Source organism: Salvelinus fontinalis, chromosome 24 (genome assembly GCF_029448725.1).
Source record: "Salvelinus fontinalis isolate EN_2023a chromosome 24, ASM2944872v1, whole genome shotgun sequence".
Taxonomy (NCBI): Eukaryota; Metazoa; Chordata; class Actinopteri; order Salmoniformes; family Salmonidae; genus Salvelinus; species Salvelinus fontinalis.
Genome location: NC_074688.1, coordinates 3,184,017 through 3,210,385, shown reverse-complemented (window position 1 = coordinate 3,210,385; position 26,369 = coordinate 3,184,017). Strand labels below are relative to the sequence as shown.

The following is a 26,369-nucleotide window of genomic DNA, read 5'->3' as shown; positions in this document are numbered from 1 at the left end:
ACTCAACGCCCAAGGATGTGTCTTTCTGGAGGACGATGACATGTTGTTTTGGGAAGAAGGAGAAGACTGCATCCACTAAGAACATCAAGGTCAAGAAGAAGACCAAGATGGAAAAGGTAAGATGATGAGAGAAAAGTGTCATCAGTCATAAATAAATATAGCCATATGTCATTATCTGCCAGTGTACCATGACCTCTCCTCTAAAGTCTTATCTCTGTTTTCTGCTTACAGGACACTGCCATGACCAGGGGATATTGCTCCACGTATTTCAACCTCTTAAAAAACTGCTCACAAAGTAATATGACGAACGGGTGAAGAAGTGAACTAGGATTTTTATCGAATCGTTTTTTCATATAGCCTTTATTTAACCAGGATAAACCTCTGTCAAGGGAGATCTGACAAGATTCAGCAGGAAAAAAAGCTGGTTGCCCTGATCCAAAGACAAACATCCCCTATCCATAAGGATATCCAGAATGGGAGTGATCATACCATGTTTATCAAGGCTAGGGTGGTTAATGTTGTTAATTAGGTTTTCAATCAACTTTTCTAAATGAGCCTCTGCGTGTCTTTCATATTATGATAACTTTGGGGTTCTGCCATTAGAAAAAAAGTCTGAACACCATTCCCATTGTGGTGATCTGCAAAAAAAAAAAAATTTAAAGCTCCTTTTAAACACTATCATTCAGTACCCTATGTTGGTATGGGTTGTGAAGTCTTGTCGATCAAAGAGAAGATGGTCGATAAAATATTAGACTGCCCACCACCACATTATCGCAAAAGCAGTAGAACTAAAACAGTACAAATGTAGGGTCAAGTGAAGTGTATTCAGGCAAATGGTCTCGGTGGACTCATCCAGAGGAGATCAAAGACCATTTTACATGCAGTTACGTCCACGCTGACATTTGCACAGTGGGCAGTGGCCTTGAGTCATTGCCTTGATTCTAGCACTCATAGACCTCCGCTGAGTAAGACGGTCCCACCGGAGACCAACAACGGCAGGAAGTTATACTGAAGACATTCCTTGACTTCCCTTATGGAAGTAATTAGAATTATGGCCTGTAAAGTAGTGTTGGTGGTGGGGGGGGGGGGAGAAATCCCCATCTCTCTAGGAAGTGACCAAGATCATCTGATAGCGATGGTTGTTAGTAGAAGAGAACAGTGGTGGTGGGAGTTGGGTCTTTCTTGTACAAGAGAGCATGTTTGAGGCAAACACAGACTTGGCTCTATCCTATCACTGGTCTGTCTGAGAGATGTAAGGGGCCAGTATCCTCAGAGGGAGACTTCCTAGAGAGCCACAGCACTGAGCCAGTGCAGCATCTATTGTACGTTATCATCATAACGTACAGTCATATCAAATAATCACAGTAATATATGGCTTCAAAGATTTGATACCCATTCACACCTCAAACCAGCGAGAAAGCATGTGGTCAGTCAGGGCTGTGGTTCCAAACGGCACACACCTCTCACAAACACGGAGCCTTCACAACCTGCACTGCTTATCTTGAACAAGGGTGATGGAATGTAGCCTCTGTAAATATCAGTGGGAACCTGCGTCAGATTCCCACAGCTAGTCTTCCAGGATAAGAGCTACAGTACGTCTGCTTGTTATTCCCGGGAGGCACGGTAGTAGCACCTCCTTTCCTCTGCGAAAAAACAGTGGCAAATGAAAACAATCTGATCCCAGTCATTTATCGGTTTTATGTCATCAAAACCACATAAAGTGAGCTCCAAAAGTATTGGGACAGTGACACATTCTTCATTATTTTGGCTCTTTACTCCAGCACTGAATTTGAAATTATACAATGACTGTGAACCATATCGGATCAACCGTTCAGAAATTACAACACTTTTTGTACATAGTCCCCCCAATTTTAGGGGACCAAAAGTATTGGAACACATTTTTATTGTATTTAATCAGGCAAGTCAGTTAAGAACAAATTCTTATTTACAATGACGGACTACCCCGGCCCGACCCTAACCCGGACGACACTGGGACAATTGTGCGCCGCCCTATGGGACTCCCAATCACGGCCGGTTGTGATACAGCCTGGAATCGAACCAGGGTCTGTAGTGACACTTCTAGTACCTTAAACCGCTGCGCCACTCAGGAGCCCAAATTCACTTATGTGTATTAAAGTAGTAAAAAGTATTTGGTCCCATATTCATTGCATGCAATGACTACATCAAGCTTGTGATTACAAATTTGTTTGATGCATTTGCTGTTTGTTTTGGTTGTGTTTCAGATTATTTTGTGCCCAATAGAAATAATTGGTAAATATTGTATTGTCATTTTGGAGTCACTTTTATTGTAAATAAGAATATAATATGTTTCTAAACACTTCTACATTAATGTGGATGCTGCCATGATCACAGATAATCCTGAATGAACCGTGAACAATGAATGAGAAAGTTAGGCGCCAAATATCATACCACCCAAAAATTGCAAACCTCCCCTGTTATTGTAATGATTCGAGTTCAGCATGTCTTGGGGGTATGATATTTGTGCATCTGTAACTTTCTCACTCATCATTATTCACGATTCATACACGATTATCCGTAATCATGGTATCATCCACATTCATTTAGAAGTGCTCATTATTTTATATGAAAAGGGAAAAGTCTGGTTGAAACATCAGGGACGTGTTCGTGTTCAAAAATGTGTGTTTACTTCCCTCTCCTTGTCAGTTTGTTTTTCTTCTGTTTGGTGCCCAATGAACACGACCCTGGTCTTGCCTGAGGTACACCCGACACCTGTTGTAGTCGTAGCTTTCGCATGGAGGTGAAACAACATCCGTCAGTACCATTCTTGTTTCGCTTAATAACACTCCTGCTCGTCGTATGAGTCATTTCTCTGAGACGGCGATGACAAAGACAGCAGCTCGTCTCAGGTCTCAAAACAACAGAGATGTGTTATTTACCCAGCTAGCGAACAGAGAACAGGCCTCATCAGGTACTGACTTGGAAGTGGGAGAGACCGTCCGACGCCACCACATTCCCAGAGTATTAGCCAATCCCCTGCGAAACAGAGAGGAATGCCGAGTGTTCACAGTTCAGGCTACGAGCAGGAACAACGGGAGGGATGGCTGCCTCCTCCTCATGGTCACTGACACGGCTGTTAAAGTGACTGTTTTTCCTCTCATGTAGTGAGAGACCAGATATTCGTCTAACATAAACAGTAGACACAAGCAGAGGATCTGTGCAGGGTCAAAACATCTTAAGAGACCCAAGTATAACAGTCAACCACCACATGCATTGGGAGTCACACTGGTGTTGGTGTCAAACTGTGGCATTGTTTCAACTGTCAATCATACTTCCTCGGAGGAAAAAGAGGTAACCTTACTGCTTTGACTGAAACGGTATGCTTATGTATAACCAAAATCCAGAATATATGTTCTGATCCAGTGGGGTATGTATGGTTCAATTCATCTGCAGTGAATATGCTAATGAGACTCCATAGAATGCAGTGTAATTCGCTAGGTACAGGTAGAGTTGAGTAGATAACCACTAGTACCCCTGCAGCAGAGGGGTCGTTCGGGCCAAAGAGTGGGACATCAGACGCTCTTCTAAGCCTTAACTACAGCCCTCGGTGCTATTAGTCATGGGCTTCACGACAGGAGACCCACCCTGACCACGGTGTGCACGTTTTCTGAGCTCTGGAGCGACCACAGCCACAGACTCCACAAGCATATCAAAACAAAATCACATTTTATTTGTCACATACGCCGAATACAACAGACTTTACCGTGAAATGCTTACGTACGAGCCCTTTCCCAACAATGCAGAGTAAGAAAATTTGCCAATAAAAATAGAAAACAGTAACACAATAAATAACAATAACGAGGCTATACATAAAGAGTGCCGGTACCGAGTCAATGTGCAGGGGTACGAGGTACTGTAGTTGAGGTAATATGTACATGTAGGTAGGGGTAAAAGTGGCTAGGCAATCAGGATAGATAATAAAATGAGTAGCAGCGCAGCGTATGTGAAGCGTGTGAAAGTGTGTGTGTGGCATCAATATGTGTGTGTGTGTGTGTGTGTGTGTGTGTGTGTGTGTGTGTGTGTGTGTGTGTGTGTGTGTGTGTGTGTGTGTGTGTGTGTGTGTGTGTGTGTGTGTGTGTGTTGGGGTGTCCAGTGTGCATTGAGTTAGTGCAAAAAAAAGGTCAATGCAAATATTCAGGTTAGCCATTTGATTAACTGTTCAGCAGTCTTATGGCTTGGGGGTAGAAGATGTTCAGGAGTATTTTGGTCCCCAGACTTGGCGCTCCGGTACCGCTTGACCTGCTGTAGCAGAGTGAACAGTAAATGGCTTTGATGGCTGGGGTCTTTGACAATTTTCCGGGTCTTCCTCTGACACTGCCTGGTATAGTGGTCCTGGATGGCATGGAGCTCTGCCCCAGTGATGTACTGGGCTGTCCACAACACCCTCTGTAGCGCCTTGCGATCGAGAGCGGTGGGGTTGCCATACCAAGCGGTGACGCAGCCAGTCAATATGCTCTCAATGGTGCAGCTGTAGAACTTTTTGAGGATCTGAGGAACCATGTCAAATCTTTTCAACCTCCTGAGGGGGAAGAGGCTTTATCGTGCCTTCTTCACAACTGTGCTGGTTTGAGAGGACCTTGTTAAGTGCTTAGTAATGTGGACACCGAGTAAGTTGAAGCTTTCGACCTGCTCCACTACAGCCTCGTCAATGTGGATGGGGGCAGGCTTGCCCCTCCATTTCTTGTAGTCCCCGATCAGTTCCTTTGTCTTGCGGATGTTGAAAGAGAGGTTGTTATCCTGGATTCACACTGCCACTGTCTCATTGTCATCTGCAATCAGTCCTGCCACAGTCATGTCGTCAGCAAACTTGATGATGGGGTTAGAGTTGTGCCTGGCCACACAGTCATGGGTGAACAGGGAGTACAGAAGGGGACTAAGCACACAACCCTGAGGGGCATGTTGGGTGTCAGTGTGGCAGATGTTGTTACCTACCCTCACCACCTGGGGGCGGCCCATCAGAAAGTTTAGGATCCAGTTGCAGAGGAAGGTGTTCAGTCCAAGGATACCGAGATTGGTCATGAGCTTGGAAGGAACTATGGTGGTGAACGCTGACCTGTACCTGTTGTCAATGAACAGCATTCTCACATATGTATTCCTCTTGTCCAGTTGGGAGAGAGCAGTGTGTAGTGCAATAGAGATTGTGTCATCTGTGGATCTGTTGGGGAGCTTTGCGATTGTTGATGCGTGCCATGACCAGCCTTTCAATTCATTTCATGGTTACAGATGTAAATGCTATGGCACGATAGTCATTTAAGCAGATTATCTTTGAGATTACCTTTGGGATTACAGACCGAGATGTTGAAAATGTAAAGACAGTTTCCAGCTGGTCTGTGCATGCTCTGAGAACACGGCTTGGTATTCCATCTGACCCAACGGCCTTGTGAGTGTTTACCTGTTTAAAATTCTTACTCACATCGGCCACGGAGAGCGAGAACACACAATTGTCCTGGACAGCAGGGGCTCTCGTGCCTGGCTCAGTGTTGTTTGCCTCGAAGCGAGCATAGAAGGCATTCAGCTCGTCTGGGAGGTTTGTGCTAGGGAGGTTCCTCGTTTGCTAAGTCAAACGACACCGCTGGTTCTGCTCACACTGCCCTACCCTGTGCTTTGACCTCTTTCTCCCCTCTCTCTCCAGATGAAATCTTGCGTCTTGTGACGGCCGGCCGCCCAACAACCTGCCCGCTTGACCCTATCCCCTCCTCTCTTCTCCAGACCATTTCCGGAGACCTTCTCCCTTACCTCACCTCGCTCATCAACTCATCCTTGACCGCTGGCTACGTCCCTTCCGTCTTCAAGAGAGCGAGAGTTGCACCCCTTCTGAAAAAACCTACACTCGATCCCTCCGATGTCAACAACTACAGACCAGTATCCCTTCTTTCTTTTCTCTCCAAAACTCTTGAACGTGCCGTCCTTGGCCAGCTCTCCTGCTATCTCTCTCAGAATGACCTTCTTGATCCAAATCAGTCAGGTTTCAAGACTAGTCATTCAACTGAGACTGCTCTTCTCTGTGTCACGGAGGCGCTCCGCACTGCTAAAGCTAACTCTCTCTCCTCTGCTCTCATCCTTCTAGACCTATCGGCTGCCTTTGATACTGTGAACCATCAGATCCTCCTCTCCACCCTCTCCGAGCTGGGCATCTCCGGCGCGGCCCACGCTTGGATTGCGTCCTACCTGACAGGTCGCTCCTACCAGGTGGCGTGGCGAGAATCTGTCTCCGCACCACGTGCTCTCACCACTGGTGTCCCCCAGGGCTCTGTTCTAGGCCCTCTCCTATTCTCGCTATACACCAAGTCACTTGGCTCTGTCATATCCTCACATGGTCTCTCCTATCATTGCTATGCAGACGACACACAATTAATCTTCTCCTTTCCCTCCTCTGATAACCAGGTGGTGAATCGCATCTCTGCATGTCTGGCAGACATATCAGTGTGGATGACGGATCACCACCTCAAGCTGAACCTCGGCAAGACGGAGCTGCTCTTCCTCCCGGGGAAGGACTGCCCGTTCCATGATCTCGCCATCACGGTTGACAACTCCATTGTGTCCTCCTCCCAGAGTGCTAAGAACCTTGGCGTGATCCTGGACAACACCCTGTCGTTCTCAACTAACATCAAGGCGGTGACCCGTTCCTGTAGGTTCATGCTCTACAACATTCGCAGAGTACGACCCTGCCTCACGCAGGAAGCGGCGCAGGTCCTAATCCAGGCACTTGTCATCTCCCGTCTGGATTACTGCAACTCGCTGTTGGCTGGGCTCCCTGCCTGTGCCATTAAACCCCTACAACTCATCCAGAACGCCGCAGCCCGTCTGGTGTTCAACTTTCCCAAGTTCTCTCACGTCACCCCGCTCCTCCGCTCTCTCCACTGGCTTCCAGTTGAAGCTCGCATCCGCTACAAGACCATGGTGCTTGCCTACGGAGCTGTGAGGGGAACGGCACCTCCGTACCTTCAGGCTCTGATCAGGCCCTACACCCAAACAAGGGCACTGCGTTCATCCACCTCTGGCCTGCTCGCCTCCCTACCTCTGAGGAAGTACAGTTCCCGCTCAGCCCAGTCAAAACTGTTCGCTGCTCTGGCACCCCAATGGTGGAACAAACTCCCTCACGACGCCAGGTCAGCGGAGTCAATCACCACCTTCCGGAGACACCTGAAACCCCACCTCTTTAAGGAATACCTAGGATAGGATAAAGTAATCTTTCTAACCCCCCCCCCTCCCTTAAAAGAGTTAGATGCACTATTGTAAAGTGGTTGTTCCACTGGATATCATAAGGTGAATGCACCAATTTGTAAGTCGCTCTGGATAAGAGCGTCTGCTAAATGACTTAAATGTAAATGTAAATGTAAATGAGGTTTGTGTCACTGGAAAACTCACGGTTGTGCAAATATACAGAGCTCAACAACAGGAAACAAAAGCCATTGTCACCTTGGCGCGCCACTGACTACCTGCTTAGGGCATGCACGCACGCACACAAAACTTTGAGTGTATTCCCTCACCTGGTTGAGCATAGCGTTTCCCGCGGGTTTGTGACCCATTGGACGCCATCTTGCCTGTGAAGACTGCATAGACTCTCTGGGCCCAGACCTGATGGCTGCCCTCATCCTTTACCCCACAGCGCGGTGTGCCCATCTGCTTCAGGGTGGCACCATCCAGCTGTCCTGTGACGGGCAGGTGGGACAGCCACTGAAACTCCCTGTGAGAGAGGAGGTGGCAAAAAAATGAATACAGATTAGCATACCAATAAACAATACATGAAACAAACTCTGTCTTGGTCACAATGAGGAATACATTATGATGTCATAATTTCAGTGTCATTGTCCCTGCTGTATTTAACTCACGCAAAGAGACAATCATGTTCTCAAACCTCATTACTCAAAGAGTATATCTAATGATTATATTATACACTCATTGCTGGTACAGACCAGATACAACTTCAATAAGCACTGAGGTGTGAAGTGAAAGGTGTCGAGCCCTTTGGACACAACAATTGGCAGGAGAAATAAAAGCTTTTCCCAAGTGGGTGTGACACCTACTCCCGTTGCCTGTGGCACTGCTGCTTGGATTCCACCTGGCAATCTGTTCACCGTCTTCCCTGGCCTGTCTCCCCCTGTCTGGTACAATTACCCCCACCCCACTCCCCCCTCTCTCCCGAGCTTTCGCACGCGTCCTGCACACACGCACTGTTGGGGCGAGTGACTCTAAACTTACAATGGCTAGCCCTAAGTCGTTATATATTCGATTTTTTTCTTGTGTATTTTGCTATTTGCCTCATGACTCCTGCATGCTTTGTTGACTACGAACTTTCTTTACCCAACCATGGGACAGACTATGTTTGTTCCCACACTCGGGGCTCTGACTCTCTATGGGTTACACAGACTTTTGGCCTCCCGTCCTATTCTAACCACCTCTCACCGGCTTTGTATTCATGTTACCTGATGAAATTGCTGTACAATATGATCTTGTTGCCATCTGATGCATATCTAGATGTCATAAATCAGCACTGCAGAGCTCTCCCTGTCCTGTGCCGTGCATAGATTGCATTACTGTTGATGATATCTGGAAATGTGCATGTACACCCTGGCCCATCTACTGTTGATGATATCTGTAAATGTGCATGTACACCCTGGCCCATCTACTGTTGATGATATCTGGAAATGTGCATGTACACCCTGGCCCATCTACTGTTGATGATATCTGGAAATGTGCATGTACACCCTGGCCCATCTACTGTTGATGATATCTGGAAATGTGCATGTACACCCTGGCCCATCTACTGTTGATGATATCTGGAAATGTGCATGTACACCCTGGCCCATCTACTGTTGCTAGCCCCAATTCTGACTTGTGCTCTAATATCTGCTTCACTGATTTCTGCTCTCGTAAAAGCCTGGGTTTTCTGCACGTTAACACTAGAAGCTCATTACCTAAAATGGATCAATTGAAAGTGTGGGTTCACAGCTCCAATCCAGATGTGTTGGTCATTACTGAGACGTGGTTAAGGAAGAGTGTTTTGAATACTGATGTTAACCTTTCTGGTTATAACCTTTTTCGGCAAGACAGATCCTCCAAAGGTGGTGGAGTGGCAATCTTTACCATGGATCACCTTCAGTGCTCTGTTGTCTCCACCAAGTCTGTCCCCAAACAATTTGATTTGCTGGTTTTAAGCATTAAACTTTCAAATAGCTCTTTGCTGACTGTTGCTGGGTGCTATCGTCCTCCATCAGCACCGGCCTGTACCCTACCTGCCCTAAGCTCTCTCCTGGCCCCTTACACCACGTCTGAATTTGTCCTGCTCGGTGACCTAAACTGGGATATGCTTAAACCGCCTTACCTCACAAATAACCCTGATAGGTATCAGTCTGGTGTTTTCTGTAATGACCTTAGTGATCACTGTTTTACAGCCTGTGTTCGTAATGGCTGCTCAGTGAAACGACCTGCCCTGATTTATTATAGAGGCTTTTTAAAAACTTTAATGAGCAAGCCTTCCTTCATGAACTGGCTTCTGTAAAATGGTATAGAATCAGTTTGATCCCCTCTGTCGAAGACGCTTGGACCTTCTTTTTTTATATTTTCAGTGATATTGTTAACAAACACGCCCCCATAAAGACAATGAGAATTAAAAACAGGTTCAGCCCCTGGTTCGACCGTGATCTTGCAGAGTTACTCCACCTCAAGAATTGCATTTGGCAAAAGGCTCGGCACACGCATACTCAGGCTGACTGGCTCTCATTCAGGCAAATGAGAAATAAGTGCACTCAGGCTATCCGGAAGGCCAAAGTTAGTTACTTTAAGCAGCAGTTCTCTCTCTGTGGGTCTAATCCTAAGAAGTTCTGGGAAACTGTTAAAGACCTGGAGAATAACCCTCCTCCTCACAGCTGCCCATATCCCTTAATGTTGATGATGTGGTTGTTACTACAAGAGGCACATGGCTGAGCTCTTTAATCACCACTTCATTAAGTCAGGATTCCTATTTGACTCAGCCATGCCTCCTTGCCCGTCCAACATTTCCTAATCTCCCACCCATTCTAATATGACAATCCCCAATCCCTTTCCCTCTTTTCCCCCTGCCCCGCTACAAAGTTTCTCCCTGCAGGCAGTCACTGAGTCCGAGGTGCCAAAGGAGCTCCTGAAACTTGACCCCAAAAAAACATCTGGGTCAGATGGTTTAGACCCTTTCTTCTTCAAGGTTGCTGCTCCCTATCATCGCCAATCCTGTCTCTCCTTTCTGGGGAGGTTCCCATTGCTTGGAAGGCATCCACGGTTCGTCCTTCAGTGGCACCCCAAGCTCTTCTCAATATATCAACAACTTAGCTCAGGCAGTAGGAAGCTCTCTCATCCATTTATATGCAGATGATATGGTCTTATACTCAGCTGGCCCCTCTGGATTTTGTGTGAAATGCTCTACAACAAAGCTTTCTTAGTGTCCAACAAGCTTTCTCTACCGTTAACCTTGTTCTGAACCCCTCCAAAACAAAGGTCATGTGGTTTGGTAAGAAGAATGCCCCTCTCCCCACAAGTGTGATTACTACCTCTGAGGGTTTAGAGCTTGAGGTAGTCACCTCATACAAGTACTTGGGAGTATGGCTAGACGGTACACTGTCCTTCTCTCAGCACATATCAAAGCTGCAGGCAAAAGTTAAATCTAGACTTGGTTTCCTCTATCGTAATGGCTCCTCTTTCACCCCAGCTGCCAAACTAACCCTGATTCAGATGACCATCCTACCCATGCTAGATTACGGAGACGTAATTTATAGATTGTCAGGTAAGGGTGCTCTTGAGCGGCTAGATGTTCTTTACCATTCGGCCATCAGATTTGCCACCAATGCTCCTTATAGGACACATCACTGCACTCTATACTCCTCTGTAAACTGGTCATCTCTGTATATCTGTCACAAGACACACTGGTTGACGCTAATTTATAAAAACCCTCCTAGGCCTCACTCCCTCCTTATCTGAGATATCTACTGCAGCCCTCATCCTCCACATACAACGCTCGTTCTGCCAGTCACATTCTGTTAAAGGTCCCCAAAGCACACACATCCCTGGGTCACTCCTCTTTTCAGTTTGCTGCAGCTAGCGACTGTAACGACCTACAACAAACACTCAAACCAGACAGTTTTATCTCAATCTCTTCATTCAAAGACTCAATCATGGACACTCTTACTGACAGTTGTGGCTGCTTTGCGTGATGTATTGTTGTCTCTACCTTCTTGCCCTTTGTGCTGTTGTCTGTGCCCAATAATGTTTGTACCCCGTTTTGTTCTGCTACCATGTTGTTGTCATGTTGTGTAGCTACCATGCTGTGTTGTCATGTGTTGCTGCCTTGCTATGTTGTTGTCTTAGGTCTCTCTTTATGTAGTGTTGTCTCTCTTGTCGTGATGAGTATTTTGTTCTATTTTTTTTTTAATGTGGTAGGCCATCATTGTAAATAAGAATTTGTTCTTAACTGACTTGCCTTGTTAAATAAAAATAAAATAAAAACAATACCCCATAATGACAAAGGGAATACCCAATGAGTCAATACATTGTAGAAGCACCTTTGGCGGCGATTACAGCTTTGAGTTGTTGGGATCAATGTCCTGTTGGAACGTAAATATTTCCCCCATTCTAAGGTTGTTTGCACTCTGAAGCAGGTTCTCGTCAAAGATTTGCCTGTATTTGGCTGGCTTCATTGTTACCTCTATCCTTACCACATGGGGGAAAGGCGCTGTGCCGTGAGGTGTTGCTTTATTTGTTTACTGTTCACTTGCACTATATAAGATGGAAAGGAGTTCCAAAGTCATGGCTGTACGTTTTCTTGAATTTGTTCTTGACCTGGGGCCTGTGAAAAGACCACTGTTTGCATGTCTGGTAGGGTAAGTGTGTTTAAAAAAAATAATTCACCTGTTTTTAACCAGGTAGGCCAGTTGAGAACAAGTTCTCATTTACAACTGCGACCTGGCCAAGATAAAGCAAAGCAGTGCGACACAAACAACACAGAGTTACACATGGGATAAACAATAACACAATAGAAAAGTCTATATACAGTGTGTGCAAATGAGGTAAGATTAGGGAGGTAAGGCAATAAATAGGCCATAGTGGCAAAATAATTACAATTTAGCATTAACACTGGAGTGATAGATGTGCAGAAGATGAATGTGCAAGTTGAGATACTGGGGTGCAAAGGAGCAAAAAAAGAAATAACAATATGGGGATGAGGTAGTTGGGTGGGCTATTTACAGACGGGCTGTTTACAGGTGCAATGATTGGTAAGCAGCTCTGACAGCTGATGCTTAAAGTTAGTGAGGGAGAGATGTCTCCAGCTTCAGTGGTTTTAGCAATTCATTCCAACCATTGGCAGCAGAGAACTGGAAGGAAAGACGGCCAAAGGAGGAGTTGGCTTTGGGGATGACCAGTGAAATATACCTGCTGGAGCGCGTGCTATGGTTGGGTGCTGCTATGGTGACCAGTGAGCTGAAATAGGGCGGGGCTTTACCTAGCAAAGACTTATAGATGACCTGGAGCCAGTGGGTTTGGCGACGAATATGAAGCGAGGGCCAGCCAACGAGAGCATACAGGTCGCAGTGGTAAGTCGTATATGGGGCTTTGGTGACAAAACGGATGGCACTGTGATAGACTGCATTCAATTTGTTTAGTGTAGAGTAGAGTGTTGGAAGCTATTTATGACATCGCCGAAGTCAAGGATCAGTAGGATAGTCAGTTTTACGAGGGTATGTTTGGCAGCATGAGTGAAGGATGCTTTGTTGCGAAATAGGAAGCTGATTCTAGACTTAATTTTGGATTGGAGATGCTTAATGTGAGTCTGGAAGGAGAGTTTACAGTCTAACAGACACCTAGGTATTTGTAGTTGTCCGCATATACTAAGTCAGAACCGTCCAGAGTAGTGACGCTAGACTGGCGGGCGGGTGCGGGCAGCGATCGGTTGAAGAGCATTCATTTAGTTTTACTTGTATTTAAGAGCAGTTGGAGGCCACGGAAGGAGTGTAGTATGGCATTGAAGCTCGTCTGGAGGTTTGTTAACACAGTGTCCAACGAAGGGCCAGTATACAGAATGGTGTCATCTGCGTAGAGGTGGATCAGAGAATCACGAGCAGCAAGAGCGACATCATTGATGTATACTGAGAAAAGAGTCGGCCCGAGGTCCGGACAACAGGCCCTCCGATTTAACACACTGAACTCTATCTGAGAAGTAGTTGGTGAACCAGGAGATGCAGTCATTTGAAAAACCAAGGCTGTTGAGTCTGCCAATAAGAATGCGGTGATTGACAGAGTCGAAAGCCTTGGCCAGGTCAATGACTGCACAGTATTGTCTTTTATCGATGGCGGTTATGATATCGTTTAGGACCTTGAGCGTGGCTGAGGTGCACCCATGACCAGCTCGGAAAACCAGATTGCATAGCGGAGAAGGTACAGTGGGATTTGAAATGGTCGATAATCTGTTTGTTAACTTGTATTTTGAAGACTTTAGAAAGGCAGAGTAGGATAGATATAGGTCTGTAACAGTTTGGGTCTAGAGTGTCTCGCACATTGAAGAGGGGGATGACCGCGGCAGCTTTCCAGTCTTTAGGGAATGAGGACAATATCCTTCCAGGATACCCGGGCCAGGTCGATTAGAAAGGCCTGCTTGCTGAAGTGTTTTAGGGAGCGTTTGACAGTGATGAGGGGTGGCTGTTTGACCGCGGACCCATTACAGACGCCGGCAATGAGTCAGTGATCGCTGAGATCCTGGTTGAAGACAGCAGGGGTGTATTTAGAGGGCAGGTTGGTCAGGATGATATCTATGAGGGTGCCCGTGTTTACTGATTTAGGGTTGTACCTGGTAGGTTCCTTGATAATTAGTGTGAGATTGAGGGCATCTATCTTAGATTGTAGGACGGCCGGGCTGTTAAGCATATCCCAGTTTAGGTCACCTAACAGTACAAACTCTGAAGATAAATGGGAGAAGAGAGCTATCTAAGGCCTGTTGAGCGGGACTGAGGGCTCTACAGTGAAATAAAACAATAAGAACTAGCCAAGACAGCAGGAGACAAGGCATAAAGCAATCACAGGTGTTGATCAGGAGAGCTAAGACAACAACGGGTAAATGGCGATGAATGGGCAGAGCGGGTCAGTTAGGTACATACAGGAACTGAGTTCGAGGCTGGGGCCGACAGGTAAACAAAATTAGGTACTGTAACAGTCCTGACCTGTTTTATGTTGTTTTTATGTGTTTATGGTCAGGGCATGTGTTTTGGGTGGGCAGTCTATGTTATCTGTTTCTATGTTGGTTTTGGTTTGCCTGGTATGGCTCTTGATTAGAGGCAGGTGGTTTGCGTTTTCCTCTAATCAAGAGTCATATTTAGGTAGGGCATTCTCACTGTTTGTTTGTGGGTGATTGTCTCCTGTGATGTCTTTCGTCGTTGTGTTCGATGTATTCACTTTTGGAGCTGTTTGGCTGTTCGTGTGTTTCGATGTACGTTCCTGTTCGTGAGTTTACGTTTGTCTATGTAAGTTTATGTTCAGGTTGCGTCAACGTCGTTTTGTTATTTTGTAAGTTTTGAAAGTGTTTTGTTTTGTTTAGTCTACGTCGTATTTGTAATAAAGATGGCTTATTTCCCTGACTCCGCATTTTGGTCTGAAGATCCTTCTCTCCTCACCTCATCCGAGGATGAGGAAAGCGACACCCGTTACAGGTACCGTGTTATTAAAACAGTCCAGGGGGCATCAGCTGTGTATGTGTCAGTGCTCTTTATAAGTAGACTATGCAAACAATTTGGAATTTCCAACACATTCATGTTTCTTAAAAAAAAACAAGAAGTGACGCAGTCTGTCTTTCCTCAAATCTTAGCCAAGAGAGACTGGCATGCATAGTATTAATATTAGCCCTCTGATTACAATGAAGAGCAAGACGTGCCTCTGTTCTTGACCAGCTGCAGCTTAACTAGGTCTTTCTTTGCAGCACTTGACCATATGACTGGACATTAACCAAGATAAGATAAAACTAGAGCCTGCCGTACTTGCTTTGTGGACAGACCTCTCCCCATCTTTATAACCATTGAATCTATAGGTTTTGACCATGACAGTTTACAATCTAAGGTAACACCAAGTAATTTAGTCTCCTCAACTTGTTCAACAGCCACACCATTCATTACCAGATTCAGCTGAGGTCTGATGCGTATGGTTGAATCATCAGCATACATGGACACACATGCTTTGTTTAATGTGAGTGGCAGGTCATTGATAAAAATAGAAAAGAGTAGAGGGCCTAGAGAGCTGTCCTGTGGTACACCACACTTCACATGTTTGACATTAGAGAAGCTTCCATTAAAGAAAATCCTCTGAGTTCTGTTAGATAGATAGGTCTGAATCTACGATATGGCAGAGGTTGAAAAGCAATAACAAATACGTTTTCTAATAAGGGGTTATGGTCAATAATATCAAAGGCTTCACTGAAATCTAACAGTACAGGTCCCACAATCTTCTTATTATCAATATCTTTCAACCAATCATCGGCCATTTATGTCAGTGAAGTACATGTTGAGTGCCCTTCTCTCACAATTCCAAGATGGCGTAGCAGTGTAGACGTGTTTGTTTAGTCCTCTCGTGTACGTTTGTATTTTTCGTATTTCTTGTATATATATATATTTTTTTTTTCTATCTCTTTTCGATTTTTAATTCGATTATACCTTCCGGTAACCTACCTCACCCAATGCGATACGGAATCGCTATTATTTTTTTAAACTTTGGAACACATTCAAGAACCCCCAGTAGCTAACCAGCTAATCAGCTACAAGCTAGTTAGTCATTTTTAGCCGCTGCTAGCAGCTTTTACCTTCTGCACAGACACCAGCCCTGTTATTAGCCTGGATATTACTCACCAATTTACCAGCATCGGACTGTCTCACGACAACAACGCCGGATTCCTGCCGTAATCCCTGAGCCACTACTTCTGATACTCACAGCTAGCTTGCAGCTAGCGCAGCTAGCGCCACTCCCACGAAGCTAGCACCAGTTAGCAAACACAATTCTACAATTACAACCTCTCTTTCGCCATCGCCATCCGGCTTGGATTCTCTGTCGACACGACCACGTCTGGTCTGCAGACGAATACCCCATCCGCTGTGCCCTCAACCGGCCTCCGTCTGAGCAGACCCCCTCCGTCTGAGCAGACCCCCCCCGGGCTACTAACTTTAAACGCCGCGTGCTAGCTTAGTGGCGGCTTCCCTGCTCCATCTACGGCTGCCCCCTGGACACTATGATCACTTGGCTACATAGCTGATGCCTGCCGGACTGTCCATTAATTCACGGTACTCCATTCTGTTTATTTGTGTTTTATCTGTCGGCTCTGTGTTTTAACTCAGGCTCTGTGTGTAGTTAATCCGACCCTCTCTGCCTAGTCGTCGCCATTTTTACCTGCTGTTGCTGTGTTAGCTCACTAGCTGCTGTTATCTCACCTGTTGTTTTAGCTAGCTCTCCCAATCAAGACCTGCAATCACTTTATGCCTTACTGTATGTCTCTCTCAAATATCAATATGCCTTGTATACTGTTGTTCAGGCTAGTTATCATTGTTTTGGTTTGCAATGGACCCCGTAGTTCCACTCTCCGTACCTCTGATACCTCCTTTGTCCCACCTCCCACACATGCGGTGACCTCACCCATTGAGACCAGCATGTCCAGAGATACAACCTCTCTTATCATCACCCAGTGCCTGGGCTTGCCTCCGCTGTACCCGTGCCCCACCATACCCCGGTCTGCACATTATGCCCAGAATCTATTCTACCACGCCCATAAATCTGCTCCTTTTATTCCTTGTCCCCAACCCTCTAGGCGACCAGTTTTGATAGCCTTTAGCCACACCCTCATCCTACTACTCCTTTGTTCCTCGGGTGATGTGGAGGTAAACCCAGGCCCTGCATGTTCCCAGGCACCCTCATTTGTTGACTTCTGTGTTCGAAAAAGCCTTGGCCTCATGCATGTCAACATCAGAAGCCAACTCCCTAAGTTTGTCTTACTCACCGCTTTAGCACACTCTGCCAACCCTGATGTCCTTGCCGTGTCTGAATCCTGGCTTAGGAAGGCCACCAAAAATTCTGAGATTTCCATACCCAACTATAACACTTTCCGTCAAGATAGAACTACCAAAGGGGGAGGAGTTGCAATCTACTGCAGAGATAGCCTGCAAAGTTCTGTCATACTTTCCAGGTCTACGCCCAAACAGTTCGAACTTCTAATTTTAAAAATTAATCTCTCCAGAAATAAGTCTCTCACTGTTGCCGCCTGCTACCGACCCCCCTCAGCTCCCAGCTGTGCCCTGGACACCATCTGTGAATTGATCGCTCCCCATCTAGCTTCAGAGTTTGTTCTGTTAGGTGACCTAAACTGGGATATGCTTAACACTCCGGCAGTCCTACAATCTAAACTAGATGTCCTCAATCTCACACAAATCATCAAGGAACCCACCAGGTACAACCCTAAATCCGTAAACATGGGCACCCTAATGACATTATCCTAACCAACTTGCCCTCCAAATACACCTCTGCTGTCTTCAATCAAGATCTCAGCGATCACTGCCTCATTGCCTGTATCCGCTACAGGTCCGCGGTCAAACGACCACCCCTCATCACTGTCAAACGCTCCCTAAAACACTTCTGCGAGCAGGCCTTTCTAATCGACCTGGCCCGGGTACCCTGGAAGGATATTGACCTCATCCCGTCAGTTGAGGATGCCTGGTCATTCTTTAAAAGTTACTTCCTCACCATATTAGACAAGCATGTCCCGTTCAAAAAATGCTGAACTAAGAACAGATATAGCCCTTGGTTCACTCCAGACCTGACTGCCCTCGACCAGCACAAAAACATCCTGTGGCGAACTGCAATAGCATCAAAGAGCCCCCGCGATATGCAACTGTTCAGGGAAGTCAGGAACCAATACACGCAGTCAGTCAGGAAAGCAAAGGCCAGCTTTTTCAAGCAGAAATTTGCATCCTGTAGCTCTAACTCCAAAAAGTTCTGGGATACTGTAAAGTCCATGGAGAACAAGAGCACCTCCTCCCAGCTGCCCACTGCACTGAGGCTAGGTAACACGGTCACCACCGATAAATCCGTGATAATCGAAAACTTCAACAAGCATTTCTCAATGGCTGGCCATGCCTTCCTCCTGGCGACTCCAACCTTGGCCAACAGCCCCCACCCCACCCCCCCCCCCTCCCCGCTGCTACTCGCCCAAGCCTCCCCAGCTTCTCCTTTACCCAAATCCAGATAGCAGATGTTCTGAAAGAGCTGGAAAACCTGGACCCATACAAATCAGCTGGGCTTGACAATCTGGACCCCCTATTTCTGAAACTGTCCGCCGCCATTGTCGCACATCCTAATACCAGCCTGTTCAACCTCTCCTTCGTATCATCTGAGATCCCCAAGGATTGGAAAGCTGCCGCGGTCATCCCCCTCTTCAAAGGGGGAGACACCCTGGACCCAAACTGTTACAGACCTATATCCATCCTGCCCTGCCTATCTAAGGTCTTCGAAAGCCAAGTCAACAAACAGATCACTGACCATCTCGAATCCCACCGTACCTTCTCCGCTGTGCAATCCGGTTTCCGAGCCGGTCACAGGTGCACCTCAGCCACGCTCAAGGTACTAAACGATATCATAACCTCCATCGATAAAAGACAGTACTGTGCAGCCGTCTTCATCGACCTGGCCAAGGCTTTCGACTCTGTCAATCACCATATTCTTATCGGCAGACTCAGTAGCCTCGGTTTTTCTAATGACTGCCTTGCCTGGTTCACCAACTACTTTGCAGACAGAGTTCAGTGTGTCAAATCGGAGGGCATGTTGTCCGGTCCTCTGGCAGTCTCTATGGGGGTACCACAGGGTTCAATCCTCGGGCCGACTCTTTTCTCTGTATATATCAATGATGTTGCTCTTGCTGCGGGCGATTCCCTGATCCACCTCTACGCAGACGACACCATTCTGTATACTTCTGGCCCTTCCTTGGACACTGTGCTATCTAACCTCCAAACGAACTTCAATGCCTTACAACACTCCTTCCGTGGCCTCCAACTGCTCTTAAACACTAGTAAAACCAATTACATGCTTTTCAACCGTTCGCTGCCTGCACCCGCACGCCCGACTAGCATCACCACCCTGGACGGTTCCGACCTAGAATATGTGGACATCGATAAGTACCTAGGTGTCTGGCTAGACTGCAAACTCTCCTTCTAGACTCATATCAAACATCTCCAATCCAAAATCAAATCTAGAGTCGGCTTTCTATTTCGCAACAAAGCCTCCTTCACTCACGCCGCCAAACTCACCCTAGTAAAACTGAATATCCTACCGATCCTCGACTTCGGCGATGTCATCTACAAAATAGCTTCCAATACTCTACTCAGCAAACTGGATGCAGTTTATCACGGTGCCACCCGTTTTGTTACTAAAGCACCTTATACGACCCACCACTGCGACCTGTATGCCCTAGTCGGCTGGCCCTCGCTACATGTTCGTCGTCAGATCCACTGGCTCCAGGTCATCTACAAGGCTATGCTAGGTAAAGTGCCGCCTTATCTCAGTTCACGATGGCTACACCCACCCGTAGCACACGCTCCAGCAGGTGTATCCCACTGATCATCCCTAAAGCCAAAACCTAATTTGGACGCCTTTCCTTCCAGTTCTCTGCTGCCTGCGACTGGAACGAATTGCAAAAATCTCTGAAGTTGGAGACTTTTATCTCCCTCAACAACTTTAAACATCTGCTATCCGAGCAGCTAACCGATCGCTGCAGCTGTACATAGTCCATTGGTATATAGCCCACCCAATTTACCTACCTCACCCCCCATACTGCTTTTATTTATTTACTTTTCTGCTATTTTGCACACCAGTATCTCTACTTGCACATGATCATCTGATGATTTATCACTCCAGTGTTAATCTGCTAAATTGTAATTATTCGATTTATTGCCTACCTCCTCATGCCTTTTGCACACATTGTATATAGATTCTCTTTTTTTCTACCATGTTATTGACTTGTTTATTGTTTACTCCATGTGTAACTCTGTGTTGTTGTCTGTTCACACTGCTATGCTTTATCTTGGCCAGGTCGCAGTTGCAAATGAGAACTTGTTCTCAACTAGCCTACCTGGTTAAATAAAGGTGAAATAAAAAAATTAAAAAAATTAAATAAGCATGCTGAAAGTCTGTTGTTAATTTGTTTACAGAGAAATAGCATTGTATTTGGCCAAACACAATGTTTTCCAACAGTTTGCTAAGAGCTGGCAGCAAGTTTATAGCTTTGCTGTTAGAACCAGTAAAGGCCGCTTTACAACTCTTGGGTAGCGGAATGATTATGGCTTCCCTCTAGGCCTGAGGACAAAGACTTTAGGCTCAGATTAAAGATATGACAGATGGGAGTGGCTATAGAGTCAGCTACCATCCTCAGTAGCTTTCCATCTAAGTTGTCTATGCCAGGAGGTTTGTCATTATTGATCGATAACAATCATTTTTCCACCTCTCCCACACTAACTCAACAAATTCAAACTTACAATGCTTTTCTTTCCTTAATTAGTTTTTGTTATGCATGAGTATGATGGCTCACTGTGCGTTGTTCCTGGCTAAGTTTGGCTAAGTTTTCCCACTTTGCAAATGAAGTAATCATTAAAATAATTGGCAACATCAAATGGTTTTGTGATGAATAAGCCATCTGATTCAATGAAAGATGGAGTTGAATTTGTCTTTCTGCCCATAATTTAATTTAAAGTTCTCCAAAGTTTTTTTTCCCATCATTCTTTTTATCATTGGTCTTGGCTTCATAATACAGTTTATTATTTTTGTTGAGTTTGGACATCATTTCTCAATTTGCAGTAAGTCAGCCAGTCAGATGAGCAGCCAGACTTATTAGCCACTCCTTTTGTCCCATCTCTTTCAACCATACAGTTTTTCAATTCCTGATCAATCCATGGAGCCTTAACAGTTCTAACAGTCAGTTTCTTAACAGTCGGTTTCTTAATTAATCAAGTGCACCATCTGGATGCTCCTTATTAATCAGACCAACAAATATTTTTAACATCATCCACATAAGAGCCACAGCAAAATCGTTTGTATGATCTCTTATACAGCCACTATATTGTGATCACTGCATCCAATGGGTATGGGGTATTGTGTGTACAGTCGTGGCCAAAAGTTTTGAGAATGACACAAATATTAATTTTCACAAAGTCTGCTGCCTCAGTTTGTATGATGGCAATTTGCATATACTCCAGAATGTTATGAAGAGTGATCAGATGAATTGCAATTAATTGCAAAGTTCCTCTTTGCCAACTGAATCCCCAAAAAATATTTCCACTACATTTCAGCCCTGCCACAAAAGGACCAGCTGACATAATGTCAGTAATTCTCTCGTTAACACAGGTGTGAGTGTTGACGAGGACAAGGCTGCAGATCACTCTGTCATGCTGATTGAGTTTGAATAACAGACTGGAAGCTTCAAAATGAGGGTGGTGCTTGGAATCATTGTTCTTCCTCTGTCAACCGTGGTTAGCTGCAAGGAAACACGTGCCGTCATCATTGCTTTGCACAAAAAGGGCTTCACAGGCAAGGATATTGCTGCCAGTAAGATTGCACCTAAATCAACCATTTATCGGATTATCAAGAACTTCAACAAGAGCGGTTCAATTGTTGTGAAGAAGGCTTCAGGGCGCACAAGAAAGTCCAGCAAGCGCCAGGAGTCTCCTAAAGTTGATTCAGCTGCGGGATCGGGGCACCACCAGTACAGAGCTTGCTCAGGAATGGCAGCATGTAGGTGTGAGTGCATCTGCACGCACAGTGAGGCAAATACTTTTGGAGGATGGCCCAGTGTCAAGAAGGGCAGCAAAGAAGCCACTTCTCTCCAGGAAAACCATCAGGGACAGACTGATATTCTGAAAAAGGTACAGGGATTGAACTGCTGAGGACTGGGGTAAAGTCATTTTCTCTGATGAATCCCCTTTCTGATTGTTTGGGGCATCCGGAAAAAAGCTTGTCCGGAGAAGACAAGGTGAGCGCTACCAGTCCTGTGTCATGCCAACAGTAAAGCATCCTGAGACCACTCATGTGTGGGGTTGCTTCTCAGCCAAGGGACTGGGCTCACTCACAATTTTACCTAAGAACACAGAAATTAATAAAGAATGGTACCAACACATCCTCCGAGAGCAACTTCTCCCAACCATCCAGGAACAGTTTGGTTGCGAACAATGCCTTTTCCAGCATGATGGAGCACATTGCCATAAGGCAAAAGTGATAACTAAGTGGCTCGGGGAACAAAACATCAATATTTTGGGTCCATGGCCAGGAAACTCCCCAGACCTTAATCCCATTTAGAACTTGTGGTCAATCCTCAAGAGGCGGGTGGACAAACAAAAACCCACAAATTCTGACAAACTACTAGCATTGATTATGCAAGAATGGGCTGCCATCAGTCAGGATGTGGCCCAGAGGTTAATTGACAGCATGCCAGGGCGGATTGCAGAGGTCTTGAAAAAGAAGGGTCAACACTGCAAATATTGACTCTTTGCATGAACTTCATATAATTGTCAATAAAAGCCTTTGGCACTTATGAAATACTTGTAATTATACTTCAGTATTCCATAGTAACATCTGACAAAAATATCTGTGGAAATTAATATTTGTGTCATTCTCAAAACTTTTGGCCACGACTGTAGATGGCTGAGGAAAAAATCTATTTAATCCATTTTGAATTCAGGATGTAACACAACACAATGTGGAATAAGTCGAGGGGGTATGAATACTTTCCGAAAGCACTGTATATCAACAGTATAGCATTCTTAGTGAGATTTGAACTCTACATTCCAGAGTGGTTAGGAGAGGGTTCAACAGAGGAGGTTTCCCAGTTCGGTGGTAGAGAGGGAATATTTTACTGCCTGCCTTTTTACATTACCTCTCCATGGGTTGGCCCACAGACCTACACCCTCCCCTAACACCATACAACCTGACTCAGCTACCAGGTTAATAGCCTTGTACTGACTCTAATCAGCCAACAGAGATGTTGATAAGTGCATTTTTCAATGTAGGATGTTGAGTGCATAATCCAATGTAAGTAATTCGATTATTATGAGTCTTCGGGCCAACATAAATATTCTGCTCCACTGGGCAAAAGGCTCTCTGATTAGGAAGACTACTCTATGCCCCACTGGTTGAATTGAGAAGAGAGGGTGAGGCTGTGAAATACAGTGTGAGAGAGACAGAATGGCAAAGTCTTAGCCAGTGGAGAATGTAAGGGGACAAAGAGAGAGAAACCGACACAGAACAGAATTGCATGAAGGGGATGGAGACAATTCAAAAGTGATAAGAGTTATTTGAGAGAGAGTAGTACCGTACCGGACTGCTGTTTTTACCTCTGCGGCATTGTGTATGTGATTGTCCTGGTGCAGGTAGCCATATTTCTCCAGGAAGCCCTGCAATAAACGTTACATCATTCTTTTTCATGAGACTCCCACACTTACTTGGCATTTCAACATGATTAAATCAGACATTCATTTGCCTCAGCCTTGTAAACTTCAACTATTTCCTTCACTGTCAGGTGGTAGCATGCTAACTTTCCCCCTCATCCCTCTGGGTGACTGAGGAGAGGAGTGATGGACTCCGGACCACCCATCTTACAGAAAGAGAGTAGGGAGACCATCAGTTATCAGGTTCTAACCACTGGGCTTGATGTTAACAACAGGCACCGACAGGAAGAGGTATGATTAGATGTTATGGGGGGGAATAAAAAAAATCTACAGATGACAACTCAGTTCAGAGGTGCTAAATACTCTCGGCTGGCGAACGGCAGACAATCCTGTGTGTGTCCGACCCCTTACACACAGGGAATGTGGAGAGGGAAGTTACATTGTCAAACCACTCTAAAATGTCACTGATGTCTCAAGTTTTGAGGGAGCATGCAATTTGCATGCTGACTGCATGAATATCCACCAGAGCTGTCGCCAGAGAATTTAATGTTAATTTCTCTTCCAACATCGTTTTAGAGAATTTGGTAGTACGTCCAAACCGCCTTCACAACCGCAGACCACGTGTAACCCAGGATCTCCACACCTGGTTTCTTCACCTGCGGAAATGCTCTGAGACAGTCTCAGGGAAGCTCATCTGTGTGCTCGTTGTCCTCAACAGGGTCTTGACCTGACTGCAGTGCGGTGTCGTAGACAACTTCAGTGGGAAAACGCTCACATTTAATGCCACTGGCACGCTGGAGAAGTGTGCTCGTCACGGATGAATCCCGGTTTGGCAGTACGTTCAACCGCAGACCACGTGTATGGCGTTGTGTTGCCAAGTGGTTTGCTGATGTCAACCTTTTGAACCGTGCCCCATGGTAGTGGTGGGGTTATGGAATGGGCAGGCATAAACTAAGGGCAACGATGGCATTTTATCAATGGCAATTTGAATGCACAGAGGTACTGTGACGAGATCCTGAGGCCCATTGTCGTGCCATTCATCCACCTCATGTTTCAGCATGATAATGCATTTCCCAATGTCGCAAGTATCTGTACACAATTCTTGGAAGTTGAAAATGTCTCAGTTCTTCCATGGCCTGCATACTCACCAGACATCACCCATTTAGCCTGTTTGGGATGCTCTGGCTTGACTTGTAAGACAGCGTGTTCCAGTTCCCACCAATATTCAGCAACTTCACACAGCCATTGAAGAGTGGGACAACATTCCACAGGCCACAATCAACATCTGTGACCAACAGATGCATATCTGTATTCCCAGTCATGTGAAATCCATAGATTAGGGCCTATTGAATTTATTTCAATTGACTGATTTCCTTTAAGATGTTTGAAATAGTTGCATTTTCATTCAGTGTATATTGAAATACTGAAACAGCATAACAAATTGAATTAAACATTTGTCAGACTATAATTTAGGTTTGAAAACTGAAACTGTAATGAAGGTGTTGTGTATAACCAAAGTGGTATAGGATAACTCATTTTCATTTGAGTATTTATACCTGCCAGAATGTAGCTGTGGAATCTTGCTGGAAGGTAAAATGTCTGCTAGAGCTAGATGGAAGAGACTCATCAGGTCATATAGGGAAATTAATAAATCGACAAAACCCATCCACCCCTAAGCACAAGATTTTGAAAGGACGTACGAACGTCTTACGCTCATCCATTAGATTCTAATGGATTTTACACCGACAGCCATTTTCTCTTTGGTTTCTCATTATCATAGTTCAATCGGGGGTAGCCTGCCTACCCCTCTACAAACAACCACTCTAAACTGACAGTTGCTGTGGGCGTATGCTACCTGGCTCAATTTAGATGAGTCAAATAATTATTTTCATTCAACTCTACACTTTATATACTAAACGCAGCCATTCTGATTTTTTTTTTCACTAATAGGTATTTTGACCAATCAGACTAGCTTTGAAAAATATCTGATTGTGAACAAATATCAGATTTGGCTACCTGTGTAAACGCAGTCAGTGTTTCAGAATATCTCGTCAAAAATAGTCTAGTTCTAAAAAGTTTCAAGCAGTAAACATTTTAGCAAACTTCTAATAAGCTACAGATAACACACGTACCTCAGCCTCAGGGGTCCCGGCCCGCCAATCCGCTAACACCGGCGTGCAAACAGTCGACTTTATGAGTATTAGCGCAGTGATAATACATGGACCGATATGCCACAATTTATTCTGGTCCGGAGAGTCTCGCAAACTCATTGTACAACACTTGCAATACCATTAGATTAACGCATACAAACATACATTTAAATCCAATTCAGATATTTCAAAGTACTGCTTGTCTAATGTGCGACAACCAAGGTTATATCAATGTGTGTGATCCCTATGCTGTGTCATTTCCTCACATAGGGGAGGGACAGTACCGCCCACAGCTCATGAGCTGGATGAGAACTGAAATCAAAATACTGTACATTGAGAGCATGTCAAAACATCCCTTCTCTTGGCACGTTGTATCGACCACATAAATATTGTTCAAATTAATTTATATATTTTATTTAACGAAGCAAGTCAGTTAAGAACAAATTATTATTTTACAATGACGGCCTACACCGCCAAACCCTCCCCTAACACAGACAAAGCTGGGCCAATTGTGCGCAGCCCTATGGGAACCCCGATCACTGCCGGTTGTGATACAGCCTAGGATCGAACCAGGGTCTGTAGTGACACCTCTAGCACAGTGCCTTACACCGCAGCACCACTCAGTAGACCCAAAATTTACCCGCAGACATTGAAAAAAAGCTGACATGCTTAATTCAATTGCTAATATTTGACAATTTAGCAATTAATACCCACACATTCAATATGTATGTAGATTCCCACTAGAACTCTGAAGTAAAACACACAG

The 26,369-nt window shown here is 45.2% G+C and overlaps 1 protein-coding gene across 1 annotated transcript in view; it reads right to left on the bottom strand.

Moving 5' to 3' along the window:
- Nucleotides 1–26,273, bottom strand: part of mmp28 (matrix metallopeptidase 28) — a 47,231-nt gene extending 20,958 nt beyond the window's left edge. The window contains exons 1-3 of the mRNA XM_055879399.1: nucleotides 25,586–26,273; nucleotides 23,383–23,459; nucleotides 7,530–7,726 (exon numbers count right to left, since the gene is read on the bottom strand). Coding sequence (XP_055735374.1) covers nucleotides 7,530–7,726; nucleotides 23,383–23,459; nucleotides 25,586–25,723 — 412 coding nt within the window. The 5' untranslated portion in view covers nucleotides 25,724–26,273. The remainder of the gene's footprint in view (nucleotides 1–7,529; nucleotides 7,727–23,382; nucleotides 23,460–25,585) is intronic.
- Nucleotides 26,274–26,369: the final 96 nt, after the last annotated feature.